General features: G+C 37.1%; 1 protein-coding gene across 2 annotated transcripts in view; it reads left to right on the top strand.

The window, feature by feature from the left end:
• The first annotated feature begins 125 nt into the window (after positions 1-125).
• Positions 126-24269, top strand: part of KCTD5 (potassium channel tetramerization domain containing 5) — a 31981-nt gene continuing 7837 nt past the window's right edge. Inside the window, exons 1-6 of one of the 2 annotated variants that reach the window (XM_058035921.1) lie at positions 126-359; positions 7635-7743; positions 8891-8982; positions 9841-9936; positions 12961-13077; positions 18792-18917. In XM_058035921.1, the coding sequence (XP_057891904.1) occupies positions 126-359; positions 7635-7743; positions 8891-8982; positions 9841-9936; positions 12961-13077; positions 18792-18917 (774 nt within the window). The remainder of the gene's footprint in view (positions 360-7634; positions 7744-8890; positions 8983-9840; positions 9937-12960; positions 13078-18791; positions 18918-24269) is intronic. The other variant, XM_058035922.1, reaches the window with a different exon arrangement.

The raw sequence follows: 24269 nt of genomic DNA, 5'->3' as shown, positions 1-24269 counted from the left end.
GCCCCAAGCCGGAGCCGCTCGGGCGGCGGGCGAGAAGGGGCAGGGCGCCGTTCCAGCCGACGCTTCCGGTGGGCGGTGCGCCGAGGGCCAGGCAGCCGGGGCGGCCCCTTCCGGCGGTGGTGAGGATGGCGGCGGAGAACCACTGTGAGTTCCCGGTGCCCCCGGCTGGCGGCCTCGGCGCGGGCGGGCCCTGCCGTCGGTGTAGCTCGGCGCCGCTGCCCGGCGCGGGGCCCGGCAAGTGGGTCAGGCTGAACGTTGGGGGCACCTGCTTCCTGACCACTCGACAGACGCTCTGCAGGGACCCTAAGTCCTTCCTCTTCCGCCTCTGCCAGGCCGACCCCGACCTGGACTCTGACAAGGTGAGCGCCGGCCCCGCCGCGCCCGCTCCCCGCTTCGGGCCCGCTCCCCCCGCCGCCGGGCCCGCTCCCCGCCTGCCGCGCTGAGGGTGCGCTGCGGATGGTGCCCGGTCCCGCTGTGACGCCTGCCTAGGCGGCCGCCGGCGTGAAGGCAACGCGGGGCCCGGCGCCGCGGTGAGGGCTGGCAGGAACGACTCTGCTGCCGTGGAGGGAGTCTTCCTGAAGAGTGTTGCTTAATGAGTGCTGTCGTGAGAAGCAGTTGGGTTCGTGAATACAAAACTGCTCATAAGTACAGCAGACAGCACAGTATCGTTTGTACGTTTGTGTAATATTTTTACGTTGTTTGACGGAGTTTAGTTTTAGCGGTTTAATGAAATATCTACATGCACTGACGTTTTGTTATTTCTGCACTGTCATTATTCTCTTGTTCAATTACAAGAAGCAGAGCCAAGTACTTTTGATAATAATTCTCACTTAGACGTAGCATTCTGTCTTTTCAGCAATTCTTAGAGAAAAATGCATATTCTGCATAGATTGCAAGCAGTGAGTGAATATTTTGGTATTCACTCTGACTCATTTTTAGTAGGGGAAGAAAGTTATTAAGACTTTATTTGTGGTGTGGTATGTAATAACGGGTATAAAGTATATAGTGCTGGCTCTGAAAGAAATTTTGGAACATCATGGACAAAAAAGTTGGGGAAAAGAAAGGAACAGCTTATAACCCTATAACCAACAGGTTGAAAATAAGGAGTTGCTTATTATATATAAATTTTGAAGTTTTTTTTTTTTTTAGTGAGGTTAGTAAATTTCATCATTTTTTCAGGCATAACTTCCAGAAAGGATATTTGAACACTTAGGGAACAGAATGTAATATTCCTGAGCTAGAAGGAAAAAAAGTTGAAGTGTGGTGGTGTTGGAGTTGTGTTGTAGTTGTCTTTGGTTTTGGTTGAGGTTTTTATGGAGAGCTTAAATTTACTTATAAAACTAAATTTAAATATGTAGGCGACTTGCTGATAAGTAAACTGTCTCCTTGGGAGAGAGTAGGAAAGCATTTCTCTAATGCTTCCTAAGTAAAAGATAAAGCACTGCCATATGCTCTGGCAAATGGAATGGCCAGCTGTGTCCTGCTCTGTTGTCCAGCATTGTCCCATTCTGCTCTTTTTTGGGATGTGGCCTCACTTTGAGTCCTGTAGCCAGTTTTGGGCACCACGATTTTAGAAGGATATAAGGCTCTTAGAGAGCATCTGAAGGAGGAACACAAAGTTTCTGAAGGGGAAGCCATATGAGAAATGGCTGAAGTCACTTGGCTTCTTCAGCTGGAGAAGAGGAGGCCAAGGGAAGGCTCATCACTGTCTGCGTGTTCCTCTAGAGGGGCAGTATCAATCTCTGTTCTGTGTGACCACTGACAGGATCGAAGGGAACGGCTTGGAGCTGTGTCAGGGAGGTTTATGTTGGATATCAGGAAAAAGTTCTTTCCAAAGAGATCGAACACTGGAACAGGCTTCCCAGGGAATGGTCATGACCCTAAGCCATGAGCTTGACAAAGCTCAAGCACATGGTAGGCGTGTTGGGACTGTGCTGTGCAGGGCCAGGAGTTAGACTTCATCCTTGTGGGTCCCTTCCAACTCAGGATAGTCTGTGATTTTAAGAGTTCCTTAATGCTTCCTACTGTACAGAACTGCGAGGCTTCAAGAAAGGTAGCACGTTGGCCTTTAAACTGCCTTCAGGTACTAATGTTGAGTAGGGCAGGGCAGCCTGTCTCTTGCTGTCAGGTATGTTTCCACTTGTAATGGGAGAAAGATTAATCTTTGGCACACCCTGTGGCCAAACTAGTGTTGAATGGATTAGGATAGTGACATTGACTCTCTGAATTTAGTATGTTTAAGAGTGTCACTTTCAGCTTTAAAACTGTTTGAGAATCATTTCAGATTTCAGCAAATAAATGAGCTGTAGTGGTATATTTACTGTTCAGAATAAGAATTGTTTTCCATGGTACTTAAATCTTGGTTTAGAGATGAATACATAAAAATAGACAGGCAGAGCCTTGCTCACCTTGTCATCATTGTTTAATTTAATGCTTTTACTGCATTACTGGTAATAATTTACATATATTCCTTGTTTCAGCATCTTCCTATTTTAGCTATATACAGTTTTTTGTTTGCAAACTGTTCTAGCATTCTTTTAACTTTCCCCTAAGAAGGAGATTGTCAAACTTTTGTAATAAGGTTTTGGCAGTAGTATTCATGCTTGATTTTTAATGCCTTTCTAAAGTTGGCATCAAATCTGTCAAAGAAGGAAGCATGCAAGCACTGAGTGTTTCAGAAAAGTCAGTCTTCCTGGTAGTGCAGCCTTGACTGTCAGCATTAAGAAATATCTAAATTGTATTAATTTTTCTAAGAAGTAACAGATACATTTCATTTGTCTATGAGATTTCTGACTTGTCAGGTGGGTTGTATTACTGATTTAGTTTTGATAAGTGCCACTAGTCTGCAGACACTCAAAGTTTTTAGGCAACACAGTTTGTGAAAAATTCACTAGTTCAATATTTAAAAAGCACAGATGATAGGGATGGCAATTATATATAAATCTAAATTTAGTACCAAATACTACTGTGTTTCTCTGCATATTGCTGCTTTTATAAGAACTCAGAATATGTAAATGATGTGAAATCTAAAAATTATGTAAAATTAAAATATTCCTGTTCAAGCATACAACCTTGAGCCAAGAGCTTGATGGTATGACTTTAATGTATCCAGATCCAGTATTGATCCCAATGAAGATAATTAATTGGAAATAAATTTATGATATTTCAGCTAGTGTTTTAATGCAGTTCCTGGGGAGATTGTTAAATCTCCCCAAGAATTGCATTAGGACTGGGGAGGCACATGTATTTGGTGCACCTGCTGGAATCCTGTACTGGATTCTAGCATCCACAATTCAAGGTCACAGCAGAGCAGTGACTAATCACAAGGAGAAATATGATTTGGTGAAAAGTTTTAAATAACAAAACTTTTTAATGGCAAGGAGTTTAAGGAGTGACTTCTCAGTCCAGAGGGTATATACATGTAGACAAGAAATCTAATAGAGAAGCCTGTTTGGTGTTGCAAAGGTATTGTGAAATACAGCTAGCAAAGTGTCAAACTATAGATGTCCTTGTTAGAAAGGACATAATATTAACACTGACAGTAATTATTTATTGGAATGATTAGGTTTCACTGCTACTTTCTAAAAGTTATAAATAAATTGAGTTCTTTGTGTGTTTTAAACTAAGATCAGGGTAAGTGTTCATTATGATTCCTTTGAGCTTCAGTCTCTATAAAGATGGAAGTGAAAACATTTGCAACTGGAATACATGATCATTTAGTTGCTTTGGTCAGTATTTTTCAAAGGAATGTAATTGTGAGCTACACTAGCTTTTCATTGGTATGCTGAACCAGGTGATTGAAAATTTAAGATTTCCTCTTAAAATTCCATGGTGTTTGTAACTTGAACTAAACATTAGTGTGGGAGAGTGGTAATAAACAAATGCAGTCTTCACTGTACGTAGGCAATGCTGTCTTCTAAATGGTGTCCTTGTAAATATGCATGAAAACGGCCTAGAACTTGCAGACAATGAAGAAAAAAGCTCTTCAGAGAAGAATGTAATGCAAAAGTAGAACTGGGTAAAGATAGAAACAATCCTGTGATTAGCTAGCAGTTTAGGGTTGGATGCACAAAGACAACAAGCATTTGTTTTGAATTTTCTTATGAAGAATGTCAGCATTTGCAGGAAACACCTCTAAGTGTGGGGTGATATGACTATACTGAATACAGAGGAAAGTTGAATTTCTGTTTTATTTCTAATTTTACCTGCTGTTCTGGTATACAGTAACACCTGTTTCTATAAAATACGTCTGAAAGAGAGAGAACTTTGAAACCTTATTAGAATATAGATTTATCTGACATTTGTGGTATTCACCCAAAGTTTAGGAAATGGATTCAGAATACCTACACTAGTTGTGTCAGTGAAGATGCAAACTTTCTCAAAGCTTGTAGAAAAAACAATTTACTGGTTAGCAGAGGAAATTGCGTACTGGGACATCAAAGTCCATAATAATTAAGCTAGCAAGACTAAAGCTAGTTATGTACATGCAAACTAGCTACCTCTTTTAATTTTCCAGTTCACATTGGATCACATTTGCAATTTATTATTTTATCTTACAATAAAACAGTTTTTATTAAAAAGTGTCAAAAAGCTAATTACATGTGATTATACAGTGTATTTTCATGTACATGTGGATGAAAACAGTCCTGATAATATTCTGAAAGACTTATGGCCTGTATTTTTAGAGTTCTGAGTAGAGCAGATGACTACGCTTCTGTGTCAGCTTGTATTGCATTTATGTTTATGTAAATATCCTTAAAGATCTATGTAATCGGCCTTTCTTAGTGATTTCAACATGAAGTGCTTAGCAGACACTGAAGGATATTCAGGCAGCTCACTCAAAAGGAGGAGTGATAAGTCATTTTCTATAGGAAGATGCTGAGGAGGTAAATTTTTGTGCCACTCACCTGTGCCTTATTTGCATATGGTTACAATATTCTTTACTGATCGGTTCATCTCTTGATTCTTGGCTCCCTGGTGCTAGTGTGTAGCATATCTGAGCTGTCAGGTCAATGTTCAAGACACACATCCTCTTAATTAATGCATATTTTCTGAGTCTGTAATCTGGGTAAGCAACTTTTGCATGAATTTAGATGCTTAAGTGAATCCTGTTGACAGAATTTGGTTTGCACACTGTTAGAATTTAGCCAGAGTTCTTTAACTGTTGATATTTTCTAATGTTTTAAAAAAAATCTATTACAGCAAAAATTATAGGACTTTTGTGTGCCTTATTTTTTTATTATTTTTCAAGCCACCTTGTCTGAAAGGCTTCCACAGTAAACTATGACACTACTGAGATGGTTTTTTTTTTGTGTATGACCTCTCATAACGTGAAATTTGAAAGAGAAGAGCTGACATAGCTTCTTCCCTTTGTGGTTTTGTTGGAAGCTTGTTTCATATATAGAAATCAACTCAGAAAAATACAATGTCAGCTAATGTAGGCCTTTAAATAAAAAAGTTCAGACCTTTTGTGAAAGGAGTGAAGTAGCCATTGTTACTTAAATTTCGTTTAGAGCTTTTAATGACTTTGCTTCTGTGACCCACCTCTCTGTCTCTGAAGTGGTGTAAAGCTGACAACCAGTATTGCTTCAGAAGGTGATGTGAAAAGACACTGCAGTGTGAAAAATGACAATCATCTTAATGAAGAAGATTATTTCTAGAGATTGGTTTTTCCTAACTTCGAAGACTTCCAGTTTTGTAAGCCCTGTGTTTCTTAATGCAGTTCAGATGATGACTAAGTTCGGGGTTTTTTTCTTGAAAACAGCTTTTTTTTTAAATCTGGTTTGGATTTTCCTTTCCAACCTCACTGGTTTCTTTTCCTTTACTGAATAATACTTTTCAGCCTATAATTCATACAGTTGTCAGCTATTCTAATTTCTTTGGGTTGTATCTGTAGATTGCACATTCTTGAAGTGTTTTGGTTATGTAAATATATTTATAGATTAAATATTAAAATTAGTCTACTTCATCTATCTACTGGTTTTGATGCATAGTCTTGCTTTTGTGAGACAATGAGCTTAGATCAGAAGAAATTGTGATTAGACTTCATCAAGCATTGTCTAGTCTGAGTATAGGTTAACTGACAGCACATTTTAATATGTTAGCATTTTCTTGAACAGCTAATATTATACAAAATTATACACTCCTTCACTTCTTCTGAAATGACACCGTGTCTACATGTGTAAAGCATTTAATTGTAATTATAGAAAGGGTTTTGGCTTTTGTAGTTGAGGTCGTGGTCTTTCTACATTCTACCAATCCTGGTTGGACAAGTGCAGTTATTCAGAAACTAAATCTATGTACCTGAAAATACATCCTCCATGTTTTTTTCCAGGAAAACATTTCAGGAACTCTACATTCTGTTAAGTAGGAAGAGCTTTCAGATATCACAGTTCAGTAATCAGATTTTTCCATATAGGCATTAGTGTTCAAATGCAGATGATTGAGTCAGTAGAGTTTCTTTCTTTCACTAGCAATTATTGCTAGTACCTATGGTTTTGAGGGAGTATGATCCACAGTATTGGTAATGATATTTTTTTTAGTATCTCTTGTAAACTACTAGAATATTAAAAATAAGAATAAGTAAAAAAGTGTTTGGGGTGCTGCCACATCTCTCTAGAATATATCTGTAGGATATCCATTGCACCAAACCTTATGTACTAATAGATTAATACAGTCAGTAACCCACTTGATAGTAGAAAGGAGCAGTAGATCAGTTAGAAATCTTTCTATGAATCTTCCTTAGATCTCCAGCCAGCGCAGGTATGTCAGTACTATCTTGATTGCAGAGGTTCACACATAGATTCTAAATAACATAGGAATTACCAATTTTGCTTCTTTATCTCTTGGTCAAGAATATCAGCTCTGCAGGTGAGTCTCCTGAACTGTTTCACAATTCACAAAACGCTGTAGTCTGTTTGGTAAATTGAGCATTAGTTTTCATCTATTCATCTATTACTTTGCTTGTCTGCATGAGATAGGTAGGAATTGCATCTTCTGCTTTTTTTTTTAGAAGATGCATGTACAGCCCTTGCTTGCTATACAGCAATTCTTAGTACCCTGTGAGTATTTGTACATTTGAGCAAAGACAAAAGCAAATGTTTTTAGAGCAAAGTGTTGAAGTTAAAAAAAGTTGTTTGTTCGCCTTTAATTAAAAAAAAAAAAAAAAAAAAGGAAAAAACTGGTATTTGAAGCTCGCTAGAATGTAGCCATTGTTCTGACTTCAGGCTCCCAAACAAGATTTCCTGGTTTTAAGTGCTATTTTTAACCTTAGCTTTTAGTGTTCTCACTTACTGCTTAGATCTTTCATGCTAACAATGTTGTTAATCATTGATAAGGGTTAGGGGGATTGATCAAATAAGAGAAGTTGTGTATTAGATGATTTGATTGATCAGTCTGATACCATGATAGTTGTATTGTTTAATTCCTTTTATTGTCTTTAATAAATCCAGCTTTCAGGGGATGTGACTATATCTGCATACCTGCTTGCTGCAAGATGAATATTAGCTTGCAGTTCCCACTTGGATGTTCAAATCATTGTGAGGTTTTTGGTTTGTTTGGTTTGGGCTTTGGTGTTCCCTTCCTTTGTTTTGGGTTGTTTGTTTGGTTTGTGTTTGTTTGTTTTTCTAATCTAGGATGAAACAGGTGCCTATTTAATAGACAGAGACCCAACCTACTTTGGGCCAGTGCTGAACTATCTCAGACACGGAAAACTGGTTATTAACAAGGACCTAGCTGAGGAAGGTAAGGCATCTCTGAATATCTCATTTGCTTGCTACTTGCTTATTATTTTCACTTCTTTTGAATCACCAGAATTAACTTAGAACAAGATGGCAAACTTTAACCAGTGTAGCATTTCTATCTGTTTCAAGCAAAACTGATAGGTATCATGCAGTTATAGTTTATGGGGTTATTTGAGCATTTTCAGTACAATTCTTGATTTCACAACCCCCATTCTCAGTTGGAACATACATATTCAGACAAGGGGAGATGCCTTTTATTGTGTGATCTTGTATCTTTCCTATATAACTGTGAAATATTTGGGTTTAGTTCTCTTTAAGCAAAAGAATGCTGCCTAGGAAGCAAGCTTTAGATGTAAAGCAAACTAAAAGTGAAGTTCTGGCATGTTCAGATGTGTGGAATATGCTTTTAAAGACTGAATTCTGTCCCCAGCTTCTCCCTCCTTGTTCCCAGTTTGTATCAATTTTACCCTAATGGAGGATGAGTGTTTTAGAACATACAACTGTATGATATCAATACATAAAACTGTATTGATAGCATATTGAAGAAATTTATCAGAGTAATACAATTTATCAATACTAGGGGGAAATAGTGTGAAATATAATTTCCATGTGAATTAGTTGTGCATTAGTTAAGCACAGTTAAGCATACTGCGTGTGGAGAACAGGTAGGCCTTGAACATGTGAGTAGAAGCAGTATATATCTTCAAGCTTTTGTTTCAGACTCTTAAGATCTCAAATGACAGGAAGAAAAATTTTATGCTTGCTAGCAGCTGCAGAGATTTTTCAGTAGGATTATTTAAATTTCTCTTTTGCATTCCAGCCTGAGACAGGGCCTGAGGTATGGTAGTCTTAGCAGTCTGCTATGGAACGGTATCTGTGCACATTTTTTTATTTTTTGTCTTGTTTTGTATGTGAAATGGCATCAGTTTTCTTTGGGACATTTTTAGGGCAATTTTTTAGAATGAGACAAACATTGAATTACATGTACCTGAAAGAAGCCAGAATTGTTAGGTTGGTGAACTGCCTTGTCATAGAGAAAAGTAAATAATTTTCTGTAGCTGTTGAGAAGATAATCTTATGAACTGGTTGGTGATTTTGGCCTGTAGTCTTTAGTTATACTGTCTTCCCAAAAACTGTTTTCATTCTAGGTGTACTGGAAGAGGCTGAATTCTACAATATCACATCTCTAATAAAACTGGTAAAGGACAAAATTAGAGAAAGAGACAGCAGAATCTCTCAGGTGAGGCTGTTTTCTTGTGTTCTTTTGATTATTTGTTCTATGACAAGTAGTGAGTGGGTTCCATCTGGTTTTTTATGTATTTCCTGATTTCACCAGTAAGATGCTGAATGGCTGCCTCCATCACTGGATGATCTGGAACCACTAGTATACAAAGATTAATATTCTTAATTGCTGGCTCCTGCCAGTCTGCTTACAAGCTTCACAGATCTCTTTCAAAAACTGAACACATTCTAAGTAATTGTTCCAAAATCTTTGGTAATAGTAGAATTTGTCATGATACCATTTCTGGAAATAGTTATGTTAGAGAACAACTTTTGTAGAGCATAGCTTTCTCATTGACTTTTAAATGTTCTGAATATCATGAGGTTGCCTAACTATGGTATAACTGCTGTTTATACAGTACGTTTATGCAGCATACGTACAGATACTGTTTGGTTCCTGTCATATGTTTTTGTAGCAAAGTTGCTTTCTTTATTTGTAATGCTCTGTGATTGAGAAGGTTGCCTCTTCTCATAGCAGCTCATATTCTCCATGAAAGTGAATATGATGAAGTTTGTTCATTAACTGTGCTACTCAGGTAACTGGTAACTTCCCTGGTAGCTGAGTCTTCATGGAGATACTACAAACTTACATTGTTATTGACAAATTTGTCTTTAAGCTAGGTTGTTGGATCGCAGGGGTGCTCTGATAGCATTCACTATAGGTCTCAGCTAAAATGGCTCTAGTTATTCATTGCTCTGGATGGGTTCAAAGTGGTGTTGCTTACTTAGCATTTCGAGAGAGTAAGGGCAACTTCAGACAAGTCACAAACATAGTGAATTCCATGCCCTATTGAGCATCTTATATTTCTTCTTGAAGGTGCCAGTCAAACATGTATACAGAGTGCTGCAGTGTCAGGAAGAGGAACTCACTCAAATGGTTTCCACAATGTCCGATGGCTGGAAATTTGAACAGGTAAAAAATCCCAATGGGATATAGTTAATACAGTCTTCTAAGAAATGAGTGTGAAGTACCTTTTGTGAAAGCGGACTATAAATTAAATTCCATGCATCTTTTTTTATTCAGTCATTTTCAGAATTTGGATAAACATACACAGTGAAGTTAAAATGTGATACTTGTGTTTTCATTTATCATAAAACAAAAGAAAAATTCAGCTTTCCAGGAGGTAAATTTTGCTGACATTCTATAATAACATCTGCAATGTCTGAAATGTAATTCCTCAGTGTCTACACATGAGCAGTTGAAGGGTGAATCAACCAGAATTAACTAATAACTTCAAGTTTATGTGAATGATAGGTTAGATATGAAGAGCTCTGGGTAAAAGAGATGAGCTTGGAAGATAAATGTTTGCCAGGCCCAAAGAGTGGTTCTTCAGATAAAAAAGCCTGATACACAAAGGATGGTGGATTTTACCTGTGTAGATATGAAGCTTGATAGCTGTGAGCTACGTAAATGTTCTTGTTCTTTGCAGTGCATAAAAATAGCTTTGTGTGTACATTCAAGAACACACTGTAAAATTGCAAGATCTATCTGTTATCTTTGATAATTTCTGTAAGTAAGAAATGAACTGTGCAGCTGCTTTATCCTTCACATTCCTAATCCAGTAGAGTATTTAAACTGCATTGGAGCAATGAATCTGTTAACTCTGAAACACAAGGGTTCATCTGCTAGCACCTTTTTCAGTGTCTGATGCTTACAATAGGAGAAATTGAAGTAAGCACAAGCCCATTATCCTGTGTAGTCTCACTGTAATAACACAACAAAGCAACATTTAAGAAATATTTGTGACACAAAGGTGAAAGAGAACATGTTGTTAAATTTGACAAAATATGTAAGGCGCTGGTAACGTGGTGACAGTCATGAGCAAATAGAATAAACAGGCACAGAGCAAGCTTTTTATGCTTCAGTACTCCAAGTATGACCAGGTCTGTTTGCCATGCCACAAGCTAAGTGTTGTTTAAGTCCCTGAAAAAAACCTCACTTAATACACTACTGTTTTTTGGCTAGTGCATGGAAAAGGGTTTTCCAAGATTCTTCTTTGTCAGGAGAAACTAGGTTTCATTACAAATAGAGCTCCTTTACTTCTTAGCAGCTTAAATGACACCATCTTTTACCTATCCTTAACCCTTCGAGGATATTTTATTTGGGAGTAATACTGCTTTGACAGTGCAACTGCTGAAAGACCTATTATAATGTCTTTTATAACTGGAATCATCCAGTGGTTCTCTTGGACATTACATCCTTGTTTCATCCAGCTGTCTCCCTACTTCCTCCCTCTCCCATGTTGAATATTTTTAGACACATAGTTTGAAGTAGATAAACAGAACAGCTGTATGATCTCATAATACTTAGCGTCTCATTACCTCACACTAGCCCATTCCCTCCTTTGTACTCACTTGAAACAGGATTAGAATATTGTGCATAAACAGTTTTATTGTTAATACCTCAAACATTGTAGCATTTCTGTAATTTTTTCTAAGCCCCTGCTGCTCAGCAGCATGCTTTCCTTCAGAAGCAGTCTTTGGGCTGGTACCCACCATGCTCTGTATGTGAAAAAAGATGGACTCATCAGCTTTTTCAGAGGAGTGATATTTTTACAGATTAAGAGTCCTTGTGCTCTGAGCCACATATAACATGCTCAAGTGGTTGGTTTTGAAAAAAATGTTTTTTTACGCTTAGCATTTCAAAATTTTATAGTTAAATGTGATTGTATGTGGTTATTAAATAGGAGTGGAAGGTGCTGACCTGTTGGTGCACTAATGCAGATAGTTTTCCAAAGAACACATTTGAAAGCTCTGCTAGAATAGTACAATTATGTATTAGTCCCAGTCCAAAATCTATTACCAAAATTATGCTGCCCCACTTTGCCGAATTATTTTGTAGAGGATTTTTAGCTTCAATTGTTGCCTCTTCAGGCAATCAGAAAAAAAAATAGTATTTTGGCAGTACAACAGAATAAAAAACTGTGGGCTGTACAAAGTGGCTAAATAGAAATGCTTTAGACAGCAGCAGCATTGATCATGTAAGTTTTAATGATTAAAGTAACCTGAGTCTGGCACCACAATGCAGTCATAAGTTCACTGTATGAAGAGGATGGTGTTTAACTGCTGTCTTCAAAATTATTCACACACAATAGCAGGATATAGATGAAGTTACTATTCGTGGGCCTTCTCATCTGTCGTAATCTCCAGTTTACTCAGAATAGGCAATTGTTGTCTAACTCTTCACATATAAATTAAGTTCTAATCTCTCTAAAGTGCACTGAAAAGCTATGCTTCAATTAAAATAGGCTAGGAATTGCCCTCTGTTATTAAGGCAAAATATGTTTTGTAATAAGAGGTTGAGACATTTAGCTGAGGTTGAATTTTAAATTATTAGATGTTTGGCCAGTGTTCTTGGTAGTGATTATTGTGGGAACAAGACAATTTTTTACATTCCAGTTATTTTCTTGGATCTTCTGTAAATTACTCTTTCTAAAACTAATCTAGACCACTCAGTGTTTTTTCCTCTCATTGACTTCTTATGTTTCCTTAGCTGTATTTTACCAGTAGTTGCAACAAGATGAAGCTCTTTAATACCTAGGCTTTATATATTGCTTTACATAACACCCTCCAGTCTTATATCCATGCTGCCTTCTCCACTTGTCAATGTATGACAGGAAAATAATGGTTACTTTTATAACGCACCAAACTTTGTTTGTTTTTCAGAGTAGTTGGCTACAACACAGTTATATGGGGAGTTTTCTGTCTTCTTATCAGTAATTCTTAACTTCCATTTAAATTGAAAAGGGCTTTGCAACTGCCTCAGTAAATTTTAAGTTGATATGAAAGTTGTAGCTTGATAGCAACCTGTTCTAGTGGCGAGTAAGTGTTACGTGAACGTTTGAGCTCATCTGCTACTTGTACAATTTGGATAACGGTATGTACTTCAGCTTTACAAAGGTTTCTTTTTGTGTTTTGCTTTGATTGGTTATTTCAGCTTATCAGTATAGGTTCCCAGTACAGCTGTGGCCGGGCTCAGCAGTCAGAGTTTCTGCTGATAGTGTCACGGGAAATGAAAGGGGAAGAGAGATGCTTCCAGAAATGCTGCAGTGAGGTGTGTCACACCATTCTTTTTGCCCTCACAGTGATATGCTTGGCCTCCTTGCGTTTCTGCTGCTTTCAGATCATTCCACTTTTTTTCTGGATGTACAGCGCATAGTAGTTTGTGTGTATTTGTGACTGGCTTTTATTTATATTCACAATATTTCATTACACATTATGAATGTCCACATTGTAAAAATAAGAGAAAAACAACTGAACAAAAATCCCTCGGTTATTTAGTTCAAAGTTTTTCTTAGGGAGAGTTCTTACTTCCACCATAACTTCTTTTCCTTAAATTTTCTTCCAAAATTAACAGCCTTTGATCCATACATGTTAAGTAAGAGGTACAATTCAAACGTAAGGAGCCCTAAAAATACACCTTTGAGTTCAGTGGATCCAGAAGGGGATTGTTCTGGTAAACTAGGAAAATGATTATTTCATCCACCAAAGTTAAGTTCTGAGTTTGAACCCTTTATTTCTGATAACTCAGAACTTAACTCTTTTTTTAGGTGTATGAAAGATGTTAAAATTTGAATAACGAGTAACGGGAGTTTTTATAACTAAAATATGGAGGAATGAGGGGAGAACAAAATAGACAGTTTTAAATCTTGTGTCAAGTTGAAAAAACATGCTGGGTGTTACTTTGGCTTTACTGTTTTGTTGTTTTGGGGTTTTTCTATCTTGGGAAATTTTCTTGAAATCCAAATGGAGAATCGTAGCTTCATTCATTCTCTATTTTTTTCATCCTTCCTTTTCCCCTTGTTCTGCTTTTTTGATTGCTGTGTCAGTTCCAAGTATTTGTGAGGTTGGGAAGGATTTTTTGCTCTCAGTAACATTAGAGGCTGTTTCTGTTTCTTTAAATGTCTGTGCTACATTTTGAAGTGTTGTATGTGAATTTATTTGGGAACCTGGTGCTCTGTAATTTTTTTCATCAACAAAATGCCTGGAGTACTTGTTCTTTTTCTTGCAACATAGATGGTTATTAAGTCTGAAAGATGAGTATAACATTATGAAGATAACATGATAGTGAAATGGCTTAATAAAAACAAACCTTTGCTTGTGACTTTATATGGACACATAATTATGCAATACTAGATTTGAAACCTGGACTGTTACCCAGCCTTATAGCAGAATCTGCTTTCAATGTACCAAGCACTCTCTGTGTCTTGCAGTTGTATAGGTAACATTTGGAATGTGAAATGTGGGTGTTTCATACTTCTGGCAACAGAGAAAGACTTGTGGCTTGTAAGCGATGTATAGGGTATAGGCAGAATGATGTTACTCATGCATTCATGTCCTGGATAGCTCAAAGTAAAAGACAGCATTATAAAATGGAAGGTGGGGAGGACAGTGAAGAAATTAATGCAGGTATAAAATAAAATAAAAATTATAATAAAAAAAATAATCTTTGAAGTCTGACTATTGCATTAAGAGACCTAAAATAAATATTCTTTCAGGCCTGGTGTCAGTCATCAATGCTGAGTTTTAAGAGCTGATATGTATGTATCTTCATAACCTTTTGCAAATCCTTTGGGAAGGCAGAACGAACGCATTATATGTTTAAAAGGCATAGAGTCATTTCTTAGATTCATACAACTTGATTCTGTAAAAAAAAAAAAAAATTGAGTGGAGGATTTTCTTTGATTTTATTAGCTGGTAGTATAATTAAAAATTTTGAAAGGACCGTTTTTTCAAGCTTTCTAGTGTACAAGGGGTTCACCACATCTGAAATAGAAGCAGAAATATTCAAAGTACAAGAATATTTAAAATAGTATTTGAGAATAATTGTTACAGAATTTACTTCGTTTTGAGAATTAGAGCATCACAAAATAGAGAAGGAAATTACTAGTGGAATAAAAGTTAGTTAATAGGAAAGTTAATTAAAATGAGTAACTCCAGTGGTAAGCAGAGGAAGAAGGAAGATGAAGAAGATTGGGCTGCTGTTTGTGCAGGCTGGAGTGGTTATCCCAGATAGCAATACTGTTGCTGATTTGTCTGGTAAATATATGATATAGATTTTGAATCAATATTATTAAAACAGTGCAACAAATCTGTATAGGCATGTTACTGAAATGTGTCTAGTTTAGAGAGCTGTTTCAGTTCAGTTAGGCATGAGATTAGTTCACTTCAAAAATAAGATTCCTTATTATGAGACAGGAAGTTCCTTCTTGTGATTTCTTTTCAGGAAAATTGTGATCTCTATTAGCACATCAAGCAATACCTCTATTTCTTTTGATTTAATAAAAATAAAAGTAATGTTGCTTTCCCATTCTTTTTTTACCTGTAGCTGACAGCCTACTAGTACAATCAACCCTTATGTCATGCAAGCAGTAATGGATCCGTATGTAATGAATTTTCTGTGATAAGTCACATTGGCATTTTCCTGTGCTCAGTTCTGGTGCTGTTGGGGCTCACAGGGATGCTTAAATAGGATCACACTGCTTTAGTAATGAGTGTAATGAAACAAGCCACGGAAGGAATAAACCAATGCAGAAAAACAGGTATATGTATGTATATATACATATGTGTATATATATAAAAGCGTATGAATCTATGGAATTTACCATTTCGCCATGTTATTTTATCCTTCCTTAAGTTCTTGGTAATTTAAGCTACATGAAGTAAATGTGGCTTCAAAACAAAAACAGTTTGTCCTTTCAGAAAGTCTGAGAAACAGTAGGCTGGATAATCTGAAATCCTTTGACCTGTTTCTCATACCTCAGATTACTCTGATGTGTTGTGGCTTCTTTTGGGGTGTGAGATGGGGGTGTTAGTGTGGAGGCAGATGGACATGACAGGGATAGTCTTCCAGTTCATTAGCATCCTTCTTAAAGTGTTGTCACCAATACTGGGAACAGTGAAGTGACTTTTGGAATAGGAGTGCTAAAACATATTTCTGATCTCAGTTCCTGACAGAACAGTTCAGTTCTAATCTGCAATCATTTTCTGTTGTTTCTTTTTCTGCCATCAGCCTTATTGTTGATCATTTCAGAAAGCTACAATGACATTTCTAGCATACAGTTGCTACTATGCAAATGCTACATTTTTGACTGCACACATATCAAACTGCTTATGAGAGTTTTGTGAGTTGGAATTTTTAGGACCTTGGGTCTCATTCTACAAAAGTGACTTTATCAACTGTTCAGTAGTGGCAAAACATCATTAGATGTTTTGCAGTCAGCTAAATTAATAGTCCTATCCAACTGGCTAAAAATATTCAATCTGCCACATCTCCTAAAAGAAGACTTACGTGCAATATGTTGATTTACATGATTGGATTATGAAGAATTTGTTAGTAGCTATCCACTGAAGACCTGTCAACCTGGTTGAAACAGGATTGATGATTTGGCTGATGTTTGGGTCTTGTATGGTATCTACTTTCAGAGAGGTCATTTGTTTCTTTAGAGTGTCAATAAGTATAGAAGTATTTTTCCTTCTGGTAGTTAACATAGCTTACCTGATAACTAATCCTTGCCTTTTTCCAAGAAGAAGAGTCAACTGTACATTAATCAAATTGTATGCTTGAATTCTTCAAACTTCAGAGAAGGTGAATTTTGAGTGGCTTTATTTAAATATGTATGCAAATTTTTTTATGTTTTCTAGCCTTTAAGTGGGTTAAAAATGTTGTTTAATGTCCTACCTTTTACCTTAATAATTGGCGCAGTTACTGTATTTGTACGAAATGTTTTATAATTGCTGTGTAATGTATAGTATAAACTTTGTACCACTTTGTTGGGTTTAAAGCAACTTAATTGCTATTATTTTCTGAAAATCTGTGCATATTTTTTGTTGATAGGAAAGACAATCAACAAATCATCTTAATATACAAAGTAAATTTGAGTTGATTCTGCAGCTTTTCAGTAGACTTTCTTAGTCCATCTTGTGCAACTAGTTACTCTGTGGGTTTCATGATTCTATGTTGCACAAATACCTTATGGTGCAGACTGCAGAGTATTCATTGTGAAAGATTAGCTGATTTAACATCTCAGGGTAAATAATGTCTTTATATCCATCGGTGCTTCTAGAAAACCTGGGTGTTTGTAACTTCATTACACAGTTTTGGTTGAAAAAATGTCTTTGACGATAATTTTTGCCTGTGTTCATTGCTCTTTATATATATATATTTTGCAGAACTAGAGTGATGTTAGAAGAGGAAGAGGCAGGGAAGGTTTCTGGTGTAGTTAAAGTACGTAATTTGAGAATGATGAATTTTGATGGGCAGTGCTGCTCATGGAAAGCTGAGCCTTGTATGCTGTGATATCATCAGGCTCCCAAAATTTTTGACAGTGCCTAGGCCTGACATCAAGTTGATTCATTATGTAGACACACTGCCTACTGCTCTTTGTAGACATTGACTCTGTCCATCTGTGGAAGTGCTTGCTCCTCTCCGTAGAAAGTACAGTGAGGCTTTGTTTACTTTTAACAGTGCTGTAGGGAAGCTACTTTTAACCTTGGTCTAACTTCAGTTTTTGTTGGGAGAATAATTTTATCCCTTAAGTGCAAACTCTGGATCAGGATTTCATCTTGACTTCATCTTTCATGCTTTAACAAATCTTTTACTCTCTTTGGTGTTCTGCTAGACTAAGGGTAGCACACTATTTGTCTTTACAGAGGTAACTGTAGTGTTTAGAAAAATAATTAGGCCTTTTCTATGTGGCTGTTTCTAGAGCACTTAAATGGTACAGTGGAAATTGGGAAATAGGGCAGTCTTATTGTATATGTGTGGTGATTTGGTTGATAGATTCAGTGTAGTTTGGGTAATGACAAATTGACACAGTGTATCTGTGCAACAGTTTTATTTTTAGGATTTTGATCTGTGTCAGTAGATCTGACATTATCTTGTAGAACATACATTATCTTGTGCTTTTGAAATAAAACTTTAAAATAAATGAACCAGCTACATCTGAATTGAATCTGGCTTGGAAAGGCAGGCAAGCATGTAAAGCTTCTAGCATATTAGGTAAGTGTATTGTGTGTAAGGTAAGACAATTTCTGCCATTTGATAAACATGCTGCATAAGAAGTAGTAGTGATGTTGAGTATATTCTTCTTTCTCAGTAAATTGTCATTTATCATTCAATGTAGAGACTGTAGAAACTTGTAAATATGTCACATATCATTATACATGGCTTCTGCTTGTAGCACTTCCTTAATTAACTTCCTTGTAGCAGTACGTATGAATTTTGGATGTTAGTCTTGATGTCCCACCATACCGTGTCTTGTTGTTTTCCAGTCAGATGCAAATATTGTGTTTGATCATTCAAAATATGTTTTAATAGAAATACCATTATTCTGTAAGTACTGATGGGTATCCCTTCAGGCTAAAGAGGATCCTGCATGCAGCCATTTACATGTTAAATCATGCCACGTTAAGATACTGCATATAAACTTTAGAAATTAACTTTGGAGGATAGGAAGGTTTCTAGTAAATAACAGAAAGAGGGAACAGGCTACTTCTTCACTGGCCTGTCTCCACAGTCTTTTCTTTCACAGTGAATCATTCATTCCCTAACTGTTTAAGAATAACCTGTGTGTATCTTGTCATCAGAGTGTGTATTTTCAATGTATTTGTCAGCATCAAAACGTATTTCCATTGAAGTGGAGAATCATGCTTCAGGCACAGCCTACAGTCTGAACCATGAGGAATGTTTGTACTAATCATGAGACTTTGTGGAATTTGTTTTATGTGGAGATACAACTGACTTCTTTTAAAAATTTCATCTTTCAGCTGGTCAGTATTGGTTCTTCCTATAACTATGGCAATGAAGATCAGGCTGAATTTCTGTGTGTTGTCTCAAAGGAATTGCATAACACTCCTTATGGCACAACCAGTGAACCCAGTGAAAAAGCAAAGGTGAGTTACTGGACATTGGACTAAAGAAATGGTGTTGTATTGGTGGGCTTCACAAGTCATGAAAAAGCTACCTCTGTTCTAGAATATTATTTCATTGTCCTTTTTTCCTCCCTTGTTCAAGACTAATAATGATTCCCTGTCCATTGTATGAGGGACTGTAAATGGTACAATCAGCATGCATTTGTTATGCATGCCTGAATTATTTAAATACAATACTCTGTACTTTTTCAGTACCTGTTTTTTTTTCAGGTATTGGCAAATACTTGCTCTTTACAGCTGAGAAACTAGGTTTTGTTTATTATTCAACATATAACACTGGTTCAGTTAAAAACTGTTTTTCTTGCTTGACTTCTGCTGAAGAAATCTTACTGTTGAGAATGGAACTTGAAAGATGCTATCTCCGTAAAACAGTCACATGCAATAAAATGAGGATACTTGTTAATGTTTTTAGGGTTCTACCAAGTTTAATTTCTGTAACCAGCTTTATAATAAGATTGTAATGGGCACAGTATCTTAGCATTTTACTCGGTTGTATTTCAGAATTTGTACAAAGGAAAATGTAAAACCACAGCTGACTAACCATAAGGCAGAGTGGTTCTGTAATGTAAGTGTATTCAGAGTCATGAATGGTGAACAGCTTTTATTGTTGTATTGCTGCTTTGTATGAGGAGATGACTACAGACAAACTGGATACATCTGTAGTTGTCTTAAAAGGTTTTGATTTCCCTTATGTAGATGGAAAACAATTGATAAATCATCAAAGCTTGCTTTTTCAAAAATCACCTTCAAAGAAATTGATTTTGAAATAATGCTAAGAATGGGTCTGAGTCTTGGTATTGAGGCCTCAAATAGATAAAACTTCATTACTTTCTAGGCTTTGTAGCATGCTTATGCAGCTACACATATGGAATAATTTTATACTTCGAACTATAGAAATACTCTAAGCTGTATGTTGGATTCCTAGTGAAACGAGTAATTTATGTTCATCCCTGTTGAGATAAAGCTTTCAAAGAGTTGTAGAGAATTAATGTAGTTAGGGGTAAACAGTGAAACTGGGTAAGCCATGACTTACTCTTTCAAAACCCTAGTTAAGGTCTGGTTTTGCCAGGATGCTTGAGGAAGACGTTGAAAGTTGACATGTTAGTGGTGTGTGGTAATAATTTAGGGCTGAGATATCTACCTGAAATAAATTGTGGAATTCTAGAGCCTAATAAAAATCTTCATAAGGAATGGTAGTGCATCTTCAAGTAATTTTAATAGGTGCCAGAATTACGTTGCATCCTTGATGTAATAGAAAATATGGGTCAAAAATAAGTGCTAAAGACAAAAACCAAAAGCTAGTTGAGACTGAATTACAACTGTGTAAATGGAGTAGCGCTAAGAGAGGCTGTCTTAGACATCTTCATTAGTGTGCTGCTTGGTCATTATTTCAGAGAGGAGAGCAGAGCATCATTTGACCACTGTGATGAATAGTAATTACTGTTAATTTTGGTTGGAGGTTCTTTCCTTTTGTCCTGGCAGAGTTAAGCTGTTCCTAGCAATTAATAGGCAATACTTGAAAAGTAATTCTATTATATATTAAGTTTCTAAAAGATCAAATTTTTGTATATAGGTATATGTTGTGACTGGGAAAAAAAGGAAAATCATTTATTTTTTTCTTGAGAGGTTTCTGACAGCTGTGTTCAGGGGTCTTGACTTGGGAGATGTTGTCTCCATAGTTCCTCTTAGCAAGCATTATCCTCTCGCCTCAGTAGTGTCCGACTTGGTCTTCATGAAGTTCATATGATTGAAATTCTGGGATCCACCTTTATATACAGAACAATATGTTCATGTACTGGAACTGACTTACAAGAAACTCCTCCTGTTACTTTTACAGCAGATTGAGTTAGAGAAGAAAAAAAAAACAAACTGCCAATATCTATTTTTTATTGACAAGCCCTTCAGTTTTAGTTAACAGTCCTGGATTTTCAGAATGGGAGAAAGTATCTTCTGATAGCCATCTAATCATGCTTCACCTTCATTCCTTCTTAGGGACTTGTTTCTTCTGTTTTCTTTTTTTAGTTAACAGCATAATAAGTTATAGGCAACTTCTGTGTAACCTTCTAATACACCCAAACAAAGAAAATTCATCTTAAATGGTTCCATTGGCTTTTACTGGTAGCCATGGCACAACCAAAAGATAAGCTGTATTCTCACAAGCAGTATTCTCTTTCAAACCACTTTATGGACCTGATTGTTTGCTTCTATCTGCTGACTTCAGGATGTTTGGAAGAGGAAATTGTCATGATATCTGTTACGTTCCTTCTTGAAATGGTCAGCTGTCATACTTTTTTATACAAAGAGTAGAGGTCCCAGGTAAAAGTAAATAAATGTCATTGCCACATGCTTCAGGTGTAAGTGGAATTTACTTTTTTGCTGCTCTGACTCACTTGCAATCTCTTCTTTTCCCTTCCTTCTTCTATACGTGCTGCATGCTGCATGACACTCAGAGTGAGGATGAAGAAACGGATTACGATATGAATGACTCAGATTAAGTGTAAATGTCATGGTGAGCACTAGCTGCCCTAGGATTTTAACCAGATTCTCTTCTGCCCCATCCAATTCCCACCCCCACTAGTGCTGTCCTTCAGCTAGTCCTGGTGGTGTGTGTGTGTGTTTGTGATTATAGTTGTGGCATGGTTGGCAAAGGTAGAATTTGTGTTCTGGATATTGCTTCTTTGACAGAATAATTAGTGTTGCTTTTATAAACTGTATTGTGAGTAGTACCTTTAAAGCTTTGCTGAGAAGGAAAGTTCTTCATGTAGATTCTTGGGCCAGTATTGCTTTTCATTCATTCATTTCTTTCTTATTTTATGTGCACCATCTTTTCTGTCAGATAGGCTTTTTACATGTAGAGGCATGTGATACAAACTCACTGTATACAGTTTCAGTAAGTGTCTGATTTGGCAATAATTTAACAAACTTGATTGAAGTGCAGCATAGTCCAAAGGTGGTCTTAACTGATAATTTTGAAATAAGGATTTTCTTAGTAAAGATGTGGCAAGTATAAGTAAATAGTGTGATCTTGATGCTGCAGTGGTATTTATCACAGAAAACAACTCTGGGGAGGGATCCTTTCCGCTGTAGTTTGACATCTGATTGAAGATCAAGTTACATTAAAAGTCACAAGTGGAAGAGCACAAAAGAGCTGCATCTGAAAAAACAACTTAGGCACTTTTCCTAATGTGTCTTTAAGTACTATTCATATTTATTCCACTCTCTAGTTTCTAGAAGATAACATACCATTGAATTTTCAGTGGTATGGTGTGGGTGGTCACTTGAGCCTGTATAAATTGAAGATATTTATCATCACATGAGAATAAACTTTGGCTTCTCACCTATACACCTGACCTTTTTAGCTGTAAAGCAGCCTTAACACTTATCTCTGAAGTTTGGACAGTGCTGTCAGACACATGGCGTGATTTTTGAGGTTGTCTTGTGCAAGGCCAGGATCATCACTTAATGATTCTTGTAGGTCCCTTCCAGCTCAGGATATGCTGTGATTCTATGAAGTCACTGCACATGGCTGGAAAAGAACTTATATTATTTTCTGAAATGATCCGAACAGAAGCTACTGCTTTTGCCAGGTCTTCAGGAATGGCTGAAAGGAATCAGTCAAATCTGAAGCTTTATTGAAACAAAATAAACTGGCACTTTGCTGGAATTGGATGTGATATTCTTAAGCTGCCTGAGAGGCAAGCAGTCCTTAAAACACATTTCTAGCAGCAGCAGCCTTATTTTGAGTGGGAAGAAATAGTTTTCTTATTCTTTTGCCTAAGAAACAATCACACTCAGGCCCCTAGAATATGAGAGTTCAGTCAGCATTGTTTAGAATTTTTAAGCCAGCTTTGGATCTGGTGAACCTATAGGGAAAATAAAACAGAAATATGAAAATAAGGAAAATCCTCTATACAGCATATCTGTACTAGAATTGGTACAATCCCCAGTATCAGTACAGACTGGGTGATAGATGGATTTACTGCAGGATTGCGGAAGACTTGGGCATACTGGTGGGTGAAAACCTGAATTTGAGCCAGCAATTCTTGAAGACTAGAAGACCAGTTATCCAGGACTGCAGCAAAAGATGCATGGCCAGGAGGTCAAGGGAAGTGATTCTCCCCCTCAACTCTATTGTCATTAAATCCCACCTGGAATGCTGCATTCAGCTCTGGGTTTCCCAGTACAAGACCTGTGAGAGTGGGTCAAGAGGAGAGACACGAAAATGGCCTGCATGCTAGAATACCTCTCCTGTGAAGACAGGCTGAGACAGTTGGGGTTGTTAGGCCAGGAGAAGACAGCCCTAGGGCCGATGTTACTGCATTTCCAATGCTTAAAAAGCCTTATGAGAAAGATGAAAAAAGACTTTTTTACCAGGGCTCATGGTGACAGGACAAAGGGTGAAGTTTTTAAACTGAAAGAGGCTAGCTTTAGATTGGATACAATGATTAGCATATTCCTTACCGTTAAGGTGGTGAGACATCTGGCACAGGTTGTCCTGAGAAGCTGTGGTTGTTCCATCACTGGAAGTGTCCAAGGCCATGTTAGACAGGGCTTGGAGCAGCCTGGGACTGTGGAACGTGTCCATGGCAGGGGTTTTGAATGAGATGATCTTTAGGATCCTTTCCAGCCAAACCCACTCTTGTGAGTCTATGATTTCCCTTTCAGTAGAGGTGAAGGTTACAGAAGAAGCATCAAGAAAAGTGTGTTAAAATATTGCCTAATGTAATAGAATTTTCTGCTTTATGTTAGGATTACTGGTTCAGTAAAGTGCACAAAGTTCAGTGTCCAGATCTGGCTCAGCTTTATCTTACTGCGTGTGTTCCTGATACCACATAAAATAATTCTAAGGCTATTAATCCTGCAAGTACTCTTCCAGGAATGAATAAACTCAAATGCTTCATATTAAATCAGAAATATTAACAAAATTAATAGATCCAGTATTATTTTCTAGTTGCACAGGTATTTATTTCAGCCATGTTTTTGTCTCTGATGGATATGGTTTCACTTACTGACTCCATTTATTGTGTCAGACTGTTATCTTCTGTTGTGGGCATCTACTCCAGCACTTTGTTCTCTGCTCTGACTGACAGCAAAGACTTGGGGAAGGAGTTTAAGTATGAAGCATTTATGATATCTGCTCCTGATATATTTCCCCACCTTCCAGTACAACTCAGTCTGTGAATTTTTCTTCAAGCCTTCATCTAGGTCATTTTGTGGAAGCTACAATGACACTGTAATACCCTGACTTGGTGTCAGTGGCACTATCTTCCGTAAGTTTATCTAGTCCCTTTGGCATGTGTTAACGAGCAGTTG

The sequence above is a fragment of the Melospiza georgiana genome, chromosome 16 (assembly GCF_028018845.1).
Source record: "Melospiza georgiana isolate bMelGeo1 chromosome 16, bMelGeo1.pri, whole genome shotgun sequence".
Classification (NCBI taxonomy): Eukaryota; Metazoa; Chordata; class Aves; order Passeriformes; family Passerellidae; genus Melospiza; species Melospiza georgiana.
This window is presented reverse-complemented; position numbering and strand designations above follow the sequence as displayed.